The sequence below is a fragment of the Anomaloglossus baeobatrachus genome, chromosome 8 (assembly GCF_048569485.1).
Source record: "Anomaloglossus baeobatrachus isolate aAnoBae1 chromosome 8, aAnoBae1.hap1, whole genome shotgun sequence".
NCBI classification, from domain to species: Eukaryota; Metazoa; Chordata; class Amphibia; order Anura; family Aromobatidae; genus Anomaloglossus; species Anomaloglossus baeobatrachus.
The window spans coordinates 25607019-25620256 of NC_134360.1; the positions used below are offsets into that span (position 1 = coordinate 25607019).

The 13238-nt window shown below is 43.0% G+C and overlaps 1 protein-coding gene across 9 annotated transcripts in view; it reads right to left on the reverse strand.

The window, feature by feature from the left end:
- MAGI1 (membrane associated guanylate kinase, WW and PDZ domain containing 1) overlaps positions 1-13238 on the reverse strand; it is a 713270-nt gene that overhangs the window by 117279 nt on the left and 582753 nt on the right. For all 9 annotated transcript variants that reach the window (XM_075321385.1, XM_075321383.1, XM_075321384.1 and 6 more), the window contains 5 exons: positions 12702-12759; positions 10345-10427; positions 4210-4311; positions 3841-4023; positions 3117-3737 (listed from right to left, as the gene is read on the reverse strand). In XM_075321385.1, coding sequence (XP_075177500.1) covers positions 3117-3737; positions 3841-4023; positions 4210-4311; positions 10345-10427; positions 12702-12759 — 1047 coding nt within the window. The remainder of the gene's footprint in view (positions 1-3116; positions 3738-3840; positions 4024-4209; positions 4312-10344; positions 10428-12701; positions 12760-13238) is intronic.

Sequence of the window (13238 nt, forward strand, 5' to 3'; positions counted from 1 at the left end):
TAATCTGGCACTTGGGACACATTCAATGATATATGAAGAAATAACACCTTCTGAAAAACGTGGCTTTTTTGAGTGTAGGCTACTTTTATTATTTTAGAAAAAGTAAGTATAGGCACTTAATTAAAGAGTTTACTAGGTGTGACACAAATGGGTAACTTCCCAAATACTGTACCACCCGAGTCCCCCGATATGATGCAACACTACTGAATGTTGCATGGCATTCTTGGGTGCAGCGGGGGAGGAGGCAAGAAAATGGAATAAAACTGTAAAAATAAGTCTCAATATATATATATTTAGACGGTACGATGTCATGATTGGGCTTCCTGGAAAACGTTAACATCTATATTTACCACAGACATATTGCTCATTTTCTGGCCCATTGCTCCCAGTGCTGAAAAACCCATTCTCAGCTTTACCACCATTTACACTAATCCAATTAACTACTAATGTTTCATTTCCATTCAGTCAATATTCAAAAGACCGGCAATAAAGCGAAAAGCATTTTCAATAAACCTGCCAAATAACAGAATGGCCTGGAAAACTGAAAGCTTGCATTTATTCATATACATTGATTAAACTCTGTGTTTAAGGTCATAAGCAAACTATCTATGGGAGCAGAGGGCCGAAATGTTTGAGGTGTCCAGATTTAGAAAAATGATCAGTGCCATGTTTATCTACGGGATGTGCCTAGTACTGCAGATCTGGTTTATTCACGAGGCCCCATCATCAGACCTCCACCAATCAAATATGGATGTCCAATCCTAAGGATCAACCTGGTGAAACATGGCCCATCTGTTGATAAGGCCACAAACCCCCCCATGTTTGGGGAGATGTGAAGAACTTCCGTTGACCAGTAAAGTTTGATACAGAGATCTACTGCATGTGCCTGGTACTGCAGCTCTGGGCTATTAATGAGGCCCCATCATCAGACCTCAACCCACCAAATATTGATGTCCTATCCTAACAATCAAGCGCCATGTTTATCTACGGGATGTGCCTAGTACTGCAGATCCGGTCTATTCACGAGGCCCCATCATCATACCTCCACCAATCAAATATGGATGTCCAAACCTAACGATCAACCTGGTGAAACATGGCCCATCTGTCGATAAGGCCACAAACCCCTCATGTTTTTGGAGATGTCAAGAACTTCTGTTGACCAGAAGAGTTTGATACAGAGAGCTACTGAATGTGCCTAGTACTGCAGTTCTGGTCTATTCATGAGGCCCGCCTCCACCCATCAAATATGGATGTCCTATCCTAACGATCAAGCTGGTGAAAAGTGACTCATCTATCGATAAGGCCACAAACCCCCCCACGATTGAGAAGATGTCAAGAACTTCCGTTGACCATAAGAGTTTGATACAGAGAATATTTTGCACCATCGTAATTAGGAGTTAGAACCCAACTCCTAACTTTTCTCCGCCAGACATTTCTGAGTCTTCTTACGGAGATCTAAGTTGACCACATACCCTAGAGCCCATTGACACCGGCCAATAATCGGGAATGAGCATTCATGGGAATGCTTGTCTACCTGTCATCAGCCTGACTACCTAGACTGACAATCACCTGGCAAAGGAAGCAAAATGCTCATTTAAAGGATAAAATTATTTTTAAGCTCCTTGGACAAAGAAGTTGAGATACCTTGGAAGGAAATTATCCCCATCGTGAACACAGTTATTGGTTGGTTGGACAATCAATATTGAAGTTCCATGGTATATAAGTCAGTTTTCTTTATGGTGAATTTACACTGGCCAGTAATAGTAAAGGAGCATTACGATAATCGGACAGTCTAAACGAGGCAGCAATCATCCAATGCTCGAGGAAAGGGCTTGTATCTCAAGTGAAATTATTTTTACGCCTACTTAATATTATTATCGGCAGCACATTGTCTTGTGCTGTAGAGAGCAATGAGATCCTATGCGCACAGAACAGTCATACTGTGCCCATGACCGTGTAATCTCTCTATTTAAACATTTATTGATCAGCTTTTCTGTACTCCTTTAATAGCCACATCGGGCTGTGTAATTGCAGGTTTCGACAGTGGGCAGTTCTTTTGGCCATTTCTCTCGACTCCCCATACAGATGTACCATAGGGTGGTCTCAAAGTGTTTACAATGTGTCTGCTTGATACATTTGGAGGCAAGTAGTCTCGCGTGTATTTTAAAGGATTCCAGTGCACCGAATCTTTCTTCTTTCCTTTACATCATCTGTCTCAGGAGTGACCACAGGCCTCCCTACATATTGAAAGGTTGGCCAGTTTGGCCAACATTGATCAAACTCAGTAAGGGCAGTCAGAGAGTGGAACAGGCGACCACGGGAGGTAGTGAGCTCTCCATCAACGGAAATCTTCAAGCGGAAACTAGATGAACATATAGCTGGGATGAGTTAGGAAAACCTGAACTCGCAGGTTGTTGGACCCTTTGAAGTCCCTTCCAACACTACCATTCTATGATTCTATGAATGTGCATTGATTGGAACCTTTAGCTTTCTTGTGTATGGCCACCATAAGACCTTTCAAATGGAAAAAAAATATCAGCATTGACGTCCTTCACAAAGTTTTAAGCTGATCATGTGAGAATGAGATAAAATGGCATCCATGGTATAATTCAAACTGCAGCCCATCCTAGTCACGTGTCAGTATGGATTACAGACTGAAGACATAGCTCCCAAGACATGTGTGTCAACTGACAAGAGCTGTATCGCATACCTCAGTCAAGCGGTCATATGTGAAGAAACATTGTTTCTCGATGAGCACAAAGGGGGTTATCTCCTTGATCTCCTAGTTTCTCCTCCTCAATGTTTGATTTTCTATGTGGTTAGTCTCCGTGCATTGCTATAAAGTTATAAGACTGACAGAAGAATGGGTGGAAGCTGGAGATCTCTTCATTAAGCAAAATATGAGTTAAAATATTTTTTCACACATTAGAACCAGAAGATGACTGAGGTATATGTGATACAGCCCTTGTCAGTTGAAACACAGGAGTTGTATATGCAGCCCGTACTAACACGTGACTAGGACAGGCTTCACTTTGAGGATGCCATTTTATCTCATTCTCGGAGAACCCCTTTCGGTATGATATTTATTGAACCCATGCAAAGTCTACAACGCTTACCTCCTCTTTGCACCAACAAAGTAACTTCACTCCCCTTTGGACATTCGATCAGTAAATCCACAACTTGATTATGTGTAAGAGTCTGCACATTCTTCTTATTTACTTCCACAATGAGATCTCCTTCTTTGAGTCCACGGCAGCGAGGACTGTCTACAATCTGTTTGACCCTCTGGCCACCACCGCCAGGACTATCTGCTATAGTAAAGCCAAATCCCATTGGCCCTTTAACTATATGCACCGTAATGAGTTCAGGTTGCGTTGCTATAGAGGAAGCCAAAGAGACAGTGTCATTAGGGTAACCATGGGACCCATTTGAAGACACCTCCACGGGGCTGCTTGGCCTTGGCTCCTTCAAGTTATTGGCTTTTCTAGTTTTACTACTGTTGCTGGATGGAGAGTCATATGTTTCTTGTCCATTGACAATGATGGGGTCTTTATCCAGTATGGCCACCGATGTCACCAGACTTGTGTTGGGATCATCAGGATCGAATGGAAGTGGATACCCTCTACAAAGTTCAAGGTCAACGCTTTCACCGAAGGGTATAGACTGGAAGATCTTTACAACTTGAGCGTGGGTATACCCGAGTACGCAGGTCTCGTTTACACTGACAATAACATCACCTATGATAAGGAGAAGGAGAGATGACAAACATTAGAATACTCTTTGGTATTAACCCAAAATACCAAAAATTGGCAGACCGAATTAATTGAATAATATTCATACCCGTTTCCATCTTGCCGTCCAGTGCTGCAGGACCATCAAGAACCAAACTTTTTATCTGAAGAAACTCATCCGGTTCATCTCCGCCGACCACAGTGAAACCAAAACCTCGGGTGCTTTTCCTCAGTTTTGTGTTAATGAACTTTCCTTTTAGTTCGGACGGGTTTCTCGTGAAAAAAGGTTTAACTGAAATGATAAGAAAAGATTGCCAAGTTTTAAGATCCAAAATTCCATATTGTAGCCACCATTACTACGCGCCAATTATAAAAGTAGGGTCAGAGGGTCATTTGGGGGGCTAACTAGGTCCCAGGTTTTTGGCACAATATTTACCCACTACAACAATAGTCTATACATTCCATATCTACAAATTACCGTGGTTGGAAGGGTCTCTTGCTGGTTCCTTCTTTTTTGGTGTGAGGTTGTTGGGAAGAGTAATGGGTGGAGGCGCAAGTGGCGGGTGTTCTCCTGTCCACTCTGATGACAAGAAAAGAAAACAAAGAATAAGTATTCGTGATCAACAGACAAGACTTAAAAAGGAATAAATCTATCAAGCCTTTGCTTCCTACACCACAAATAAGACATAACCTTCACCAAGGACTGATACGAGTTTGGACGCCGATGAGGCAAGTATGGACGGCAAAGAAACGAGTATGGCATGGAGACTAGTACGGACGGCAAGGAGACGAGTACGGGCGGCAAGGAGACGAGTACGGGCGGCAAGGAGACGAGTACGGGCGGCAAGGAGACGAGTACGGGCGGCAAGGAGACGAGTACGGACGGCAAGGAGACGAGTACGGACGGCAAGGAGACGAGTACGGACGGCAAGGAGACGAGTACGGACGGCAAGGAGACGAGTACGGACGGCAAGGAGACGAGTACGGACGGCAAGGAGACGAGTACGGACGGCAAGGAGACGAGTACGGACGGCAAGGAGACGAGTACGGACGGCAAGGAGACGAGTACGGACGGCAAGGAGACGAGTACGGACGGCAAGGAGACTAGTACGGACGGCAAGGAGACGAGTACGGAAAAAATTTCAAAAGGGGTTTTTCCTTCAAAAAATGTAATTAAAAAAATGCAGCAAATTCTAAAAAAATAATAGTTAAAAAAATATCATACTCGAATTACCAATTCAGGTCCCTCGCAAGTCTTTGTAATTTCTTTTCCTGCCAGGACATACATTTGACCGCTGCAGTCAATCAATGGTCACATGAACTCTGCTGATTATAACTTGTAACTGTCTTTCTGATTCATTTTCCTGCCGGGAGAGATGTATGGCTGCTGCAGCCAATCAATGGTCACATGACCTTTGTTGACAATAATTGGTTACTCTTTGTGATTACTCTTTCTGCCAAAACAGACGTGACCGCTGCAGCCAATCAATGGTCACATGACCTTTGCTGACTATAACTGGTCACTGTCTTTGTTATTTCGCTTCCTACCGGGACAGACATATGAGCGCTGCAGCGAATCAGTAGTCACATGACCCCTGCTGACTGTAACTGGTCACGATCTTTGTGATTTTGCTTCTTGCTAGGACAGACATGTGATTGCTGCAGCCAATTAATGGTCACATGACCTCTGCTGAATATAACTGGTCACTATCTTTGTGAGTTCTCTTCCAGGTGGGACAGACATATGACCGCTGAAGCTAATCAATGGTCACATGACCTCTGCTAACCATAACTGGTCACTATCTGTGATTTCTCTTCCTGCTGGTACAAACATATGACCGCTGCAGCCCATCAATGGTCACATAACCTCTGCTGACAATAACTGGTCACAGCTGTGATTGGTTGCAGCATTCACATGCTTGTGGAAGCATAAAGACTGGTGGGGGACCACGGTTAGAAAAAGAGGAGAGGCAGGGATGGAAATTTGTCCTTTTTTTTTTTTTTTTAGAGCTAGCTGCATGATTTAAAAAAACGCTAAAAAAAAACCGCTAAAAAAAAAATAAATGGATACAAAATTGCAATTTCGTTTATTTTCATTTCTTGGGATGTTTTTTCTTTTTCTTGTTTTTAATAAACATAGACGTGACTTCTTTCATCACGTTACTTAGGAGGCTTAAGTGCTTCCTGAACAGGAGGAATCACTTGTTTCCGATGTACGATTGTTTATCAGCCCATGCTGGGAGTTGTAGTTACACAGGGAGTACAGATCAGTACAGAGCAAGATTTCGGTGCATGTGCAACCGCAAATTGTGCCCATCAGTGCCGGCGTCTTGGAAATGTATTCTGAATTTCCAGCCCTCGCTGAAGACGTGCATTTCCTTCCTTCTCCGCTGTATTATTTGTCTCAGGGTGCCCCCCTGTGGATCCAGCACTCAGGGTGACCTTAGCAAGGAACGCGCCGTCGTCTCCGCTCAAACACACCACAATTACCATCTAAATTCACTCTCCGCGCTGATCTGCGAGCACAAGCCCCGCTGTTTCTGCAAAAAGATCTTTAAATACAACCAAAAACCTTAAGAAAACTTCCAGCCTGCAGAATATCTCATTGATCTATGAAAGCGGATAAGACGGCGGCCGAAGAAAAAAGCAAAAAATACAAAAAACGGTCCAAACCCAAAAAATAATTGTGCCGTATACATCACCCTTGTCACATTTATATTTCATTTTTGTTCCTTTTTTATGCAAATTGAGAAAACGTCTTATCAAGACTTTACCGGTAAAGATTTGTATCCTAAGACATCATCATAGAAAATTGCTAAGATTTCATGAGAATTAAAGGATTCCTCCGAAATATATAAATAGAACCAAAAATACCCTTTTAATAAAATATACATATTTATTAAATAAATAATTTTTCACTCCTTTTTTCCTTTTTATATATTGCTTTATTTGGCTGCAGCTCCCTCGCAGGAGAAACTAGGCATTACACAGGGTTTAATTTCCCTACAGCTCCCCCGCAGGAGAAACTGAGCATTACACAAGGTTTAATTTCCCTACAGCTCCCCCGCAGGAGAAACTGAGCGTTACACAGGGTTTAATTTCCCTACAGCTCCCCCGCAGGAGAAACTAAGCATTAAATAGGGTTTAATTTCGCTGCAGCTCCCCCACAGGAGAAACTAAGCATTACACAGGGTTTAATTCCACTACAGCTCCCCCGCAGGAGAAACTAAGCATTACACAGGATTTAATTTCCCTGCAGCTCCCCCGCAGGAGCAACTAAGCATTACACAGGGTTTAATTTCTTTACAGCTCCCCCGCAGGAGACACTAAGCATTACACAGGGTATAATTTCCCTACAGCTTCCCTGCAGGAGAAACTAAGCATTACACAGGGTTTAATTTCTTTACAGCTCCCCCGCAGGAGAAACTAAGCATTACACAGGGTTTAATTTCTTTACAGCTCCCCCGCAGGAGAAACTAAGCATTACACAGGGTATAATTTCCCTACAGCTTCCCTGAAGGAGAAACTAAGCATTACATAGGGTTTAATTTCCCTACAGCTCCCCCGCAGGAGAAACTGAGCGTTACACAGGGTTTAATTTCCCTACAGCTCCCCCGCAGGAGAAACTAAGCATTACATAGGGTTTAATTTCCCTACAGCTCCCCCGCAGAAGAAACTAGGCATTACACAGGGTTTAATTTCCCTACAGCTCCCCCGCAGGAGAAACTGAGCATTACACAGGGTTTAATTTCCCTACAGCTCCCCCGCAGGAGAAACTGAGCGTTACACAGGGTTTAATTTCCCTACAGCTCCCCCGCAGGAGAAACTAAGCATTAAATAGGGTTTAATTTCGCTGCAGCTCCCCCACAGGAGAAACTAAGCATTACACAGGGTTTAATTCCACTACAGCTCCCCCGCAGGAGAAACTAAGCATTACACAGGATTTAGTTTCCCTATAGGTCCCCCGCAGGAGAGACTAAGCATTATAGAGGGTTTACTTTCTCTACAGCTCCCCCACAGGAGAAACTAAGCATTACACAGGGTTTAATGTCCATTACACAGGGTTTAGTTTCCCTACAGCTCCCCCGCAGGAGAAACTAAGCATTACACAGGGTTTAGTTTCTCTACAGCTCCAACGCAGGAGAAACTAAGCATTACACAGGGTTTAATTTGCCTACAGCTCCCCCGCAGGAAAAACTAAGCATTACACAGGGTTTAATTTCCCTACAGCTCCCCCGTAGGAGAAACTAAGCATTACACAGGGTTTAATTTCACTGCAGCTCCCCCGTAGGAGAAACTAAGCATTATACGGAGTTTAATTACGCTGCAGCTTCCCCGCAGGAGAAACTAAGCATTACACAGGGTTTACTTTCCCTGCAGCTCCCCCACAGGAGAAACTAAGCATTACACAGGGTTTAATTTCACTGCAGCTCCCCCACAGGAGTAACTAAGCATTACACAGGGTTTAATTTCCCTACAGCTCCCCCGCAGGAGAAACTAAGCATTACACAGGGTATAATCTCACTACAGCTCCCCCGCAGGAGTAACTAAGCATTACACAGGGTTTAATTTCCCTACAGCTCCCCCGCAGGAGAAACTAAGCATTACACAGGGTATAATTTCACTACAGCTCCCCCGCAGGAGAAACTAAGCATTACACAGGGTTTAATTTCCCTACAGCTCCCCCGCAGGAGAAACTAAGCATTATACGGAGTTTAGTTACGCTGCAGCTTCCCCGCAGGAGAAACTAAGCATTACACAGGGTATAATTTCACTACAGCTCCCCCACAGGAGAAACTAAGCATTACACAGGGTATAATTTCACTACAGCTCCCCCGCAGGAGTAACTAAGCATTACACAGGGTATAATTTCACTACAGCTCCCCCGCAGGAGAAACTAAGAATTACACAGGGTTTAATTTCCCTAAAGCTCCCCCGCAGGAGAAACTAAGCATTACACAGGGTATAATTTCACTACAGCTCCCCCACAGGAGAAACTAAGAATTACACAGGGTTTAATTTCCCTACAGCTCCCCCACAGGAAAAACAAAGCATTACACAGGGTTTCATTTCCCTACAGCTCCCCCGCAGGAGAAACTAAGCATTACACAGGGTATAATTTCACTACAGCTCCCCCGCAGGAGTAACTAAGCATTACACAGGGTATAATTTCACTACAGCTCCCCCGCAGGAAAAACTAAGAATTACACAGGGTTTAATTTCCCTAAAGCTCCCCCGCAGGAGAAACTAAGCATTACACAGGGTTTAATTTCCCTACAGCTCCCCCACAGGAAAAACAAAGCATTACACAGGGTTTAATTTCCCTACAGCTCCCCCGCAGGAGAAACTAAGCATTACACAGGGTATAATTTCACTACAGCTCCCCCACAGGAGAAACTAAGCATTACACAGGGTACAATTTCACAATAGCTCCCCCGCAGGAGTAACTAAGCATTACACAGGGTTTAATTTCCCTACAGCTCCCCTGCAGGAGAAACTAAGCATTACACAGGGTATAATTTCACTACAGCTCCCCCGCAGGAGAAACTAAGAATTACACAGGGTTTAATTTCCCTACAGCTCCCTCGCAGGAGAAACTAAGCATTACACAGGGTATAATTTCACTACAGCTCCCCCACAGGAGAAACTAAGCATTACACAGGGTTTAATTTCCCTACAGCTCCCCCACAGGAAAAACAAAGCATTACACAGGGTTTAATTTCCCTACAGCTCCCCCGCAGGAGAAACTAAGCATTACACAGGGTATAATTTCACTACAGCTCCCCCACAGGAGAAACTAAGCATCACACAGGGTATAATTTCACTACAGCTCCCCCGCAGGAGAAACTAAGCATTACACAGGGTATAATTTCCCTGCAGCTCCCCCACAGGAGAAACTAAGCATTACACAGGGTTTAATTTCCCTACAGCTCCCCCGCAGGAGTAACTAAGCATTACACAGGGTTTAATTTCCCTACAGCTCCCCTGCAGGAGAAACTAAGCATTACACAGGGTATAATTTCACTACAGCTCTCCCGCAGGAGAAACTAAGCATTACACAGGGTATAATTTCCCTGCAGCTCCCCCACAGGAGAAACTAAGCATTACACAGGGTTTAATTTCCCTACAGCTCCCCCGCAGGAGTAACTAAGCATTACACAGGGTTTAATTTCCCTACAGCTCCCCTGCAGGAGAAACTAAGCATTACACAGGGTATAATTTCACTACAGCTCCCCCGCAGGAGAAACTAAGAATTACATAGGGTTTAATTTCCCTACAGCTCCCCCACAGGAGAAGATAAGCATTACACAGGGTTTAATTTCCCTGCAGCTCCCCCGCAGGAGAAACTAAGCATTACACCTTTCCCATATAAATCAATTGATTGATTGTTCATGTAAAGAATACATATGCAAAGTCCTCCTAATTGAGAGACGCTGGTTGTAGCTAGCCGGTAAAAATCCCGAATTATCGACCTGGTCTCTATTAAAGGGGATTATCCCAATATAAACATTTATTCCCTATCCGGAGGAAATGGGTTATAGATCTGATCAGTGGGGATCAAAGGGGTCCCATATATAAATGATAAGGTACATATATCCCGGGACGGACTCACCTTCTGTCTGCTGCTGTCCGAGCTGCTTCTTGCGTTTGGCTTCAAGGACAGGATTCTCATACTGTGTTTTCCTGTTTATGTGACTGTGAAGGAAGACAGTGACGTCATTAATGGCTTCTATTGAGGACAAGAATAAAGTGCATTGAGGCCGCTGCATTCACATGACGTGGATTGTCAGGATGTTTATCCGGCCGTAAGACGGGGAAAAAAAAACAACAACCTTATAAATACCCATCTGCTAAGGTAATAAAGTGCACCGCCATCGGATGCTGCAGGGTCGTGCGGAGCCATAACACCGCTGTGATGTTATTCTAGAATTTCCAAATGGCCAAAAACATCACAAGGCTTTTGTTTGGAGACATTTTTTCTAGTTTTAGCTCCATTTGTCGCCATACATGATAAAAAAAAGTCAACAGAGAATAAAAAAAAAAATAAAAAAAAAGTAGTACTGATGTCTAGTGCTGAAGATCCACAGACCTCAAATTTCTGGCCAGGTGACCCCCTGAGCGTTGCTTTGAACTGTATCATGATGCAGTAGATTCGGATCGTGTAGTAGAGGAGTCCCTGCGCCCACCACTGTGCACCCTGCCACAGACCTGCATCCCACCTGGGTGTGCGCAGGGAAGACGACGACTTGGCAGCAAAAACTTGGCATTATTACTTTTGGATTGGACACTCAGTCGGAATCTTTTTTTAAGGGGGAAATATTAATACTTTCATTAGGGTATTATTTGGTTTTAAGGGGGGGGCATTAATACTTTCAATAGAGGCATTATTTGGTTTAAGGGGGGGACATTAATACTTTTAATAGAGGCATTATTTGGTTTAAGGGGGGGGACATTAATACTTTTAATAGGGGTATTATTTGGTTTAAGGGGGGGGGCATTAATACTTTTAATAGGGGCATTATTTGGTTTAAGGGGGGGCATTAATACTTTTAATAGGGGTATTATTTGGTTTAAGGGGGGGGACATTAATACTTTCAATAGAGGCAGTATTTGGATTAAAGCGGGGGGACATTAATACTTTCAATAGAGGCAGTATTTGGATTAAAGCGGGGGGACATTAATACTTTTAATAGAGGCAGTATTTGGAATAAAGCGGGGGGACATTAATACTTTTAATAGAGGCAGTATTTGGATTAAAGCGGGGGGACATTAATACTTTTAATAGAGGCAGTATTTGGATTAAAGCGGGGGGACATTAATACTTTTAATAGAGGCAGTATTTGGATTAAAGCGGGGGGACATTAATACTTTTAATAGAGGCAGTATTTGGATTAAAGCGGGGGGACATTAATACTTTTAATAGAGGCATTATTTGGTTTAAGGGGGGGGACATTAATACTTTCAACAGGGGCATTATTTGGTTTTAAGGGGGGGACATTAATACTTTTAATAGGGGCATTATTTGGTTTAAGGGGGGGACATTAATACTTTTAATAGGGGAATTATTTGGTTTTAAGGGGGGGGCATTAATACTTTCAATAGAGGCAGTATTTGGATTAAAGGGGGGGGGACATTAATACTTTTAATAGAGGCATTATTTGGTTTAAGGGGGGACATTAATACTTTCAATAGGGGCATTATTTGGTTTTAAGGGGGGGGATTAATACTTTCAATAGGGGGCATTTTTAAGGAGGGAACATTAATACTTTCAATAGGGGCATTATTTGGATTAAGGGGGGGGGACATTAATACTTTCAATAGGGGGCATTTTTAAGGGGGGAGCATTAATACTTTCAATAGGGGCATTATTTGTTTTAAAGGGAGGAACATTAATACTTTAATATGGGGCATTATTTGTTTTAAGGGAGCATGATTCCTGAGTTAAAGGGGTTGTCCACTACTTTTACATTGATGGCCTATCTTGACGCCGTCAGGACTGAGAACAGCTGATCGGTGGGGGTGCCGGGTTTCGGACTCCGGCCGATCATCCAGTACATTGATGACCTATAGTAAGGATAGGCCATCAATGTAAAAGTAGTGAACAACCCCTTTAAGGGGTGGAATACTCGTACTGCTTCAGGCACCAGCACTAATCCACTGCTGGGTTCATGTAATGTTACATTATATCTAATTTTGGCCAATGCTGGAATCTCCTCCTCATACATATAGTCATATCCACAGGGGCGGACATATCATTAGTGCAACCTGTGCGGTCGCACAGGGTCCCAAGACGTCAGGGGGCCATTTCTACTTTCAAAGCAAGTGGAATTGTGCATTTTTATGAGTTCTTGGGTTGTAGAGGGCCCATATATTGTTTTTGCACAGGGGCCTCTTCTGTCTGTGTCCGCCAGTGGATATCCATGGAACAGTCTACAGAAGCTGCAGTGTAAAGCAATGAGGATTACTTACTCTACATAGTAGACTCCATAAACAGGATCTTCAATCTTCTCCCACCCGGCAGGCAATTCTGGGAATTAAAGAAGAAAAAAAAGAATATAGATCAGTTCTCCCTATAGGAAAAACTATAGATATATGTGGAAATCTGGAGGACGAACATGCATATGTAACATCAGGGAAACCTGGGATTAAATAGTCGGGTTACTTTTATGTTATACTGAGGATGGTAGAATTGGTGTTTATCTTTACTGTTCCATTTTAAAAAGTTAAAAAAATGGAGAAAAAATGATGTGTTCTGCAACATTAGGGGAAATTCATATAAATATGCTCTGTCAGCCACCAAATCAGCGCTGATATGGATTGTGGCTAATCCTTTAACACTAGAAGTCCCAGAGAGGGGTCATTTAACATTTCTACCATTGAAACCCCATGGAGCTCGAAATTCCTGGGACTTCTAGTGTTAAAAAAAATGTAAAAAAAAAATTAAAAAAAAAATATATATATATATTACACACACACACATACATGCACACGTATACTGTATATATA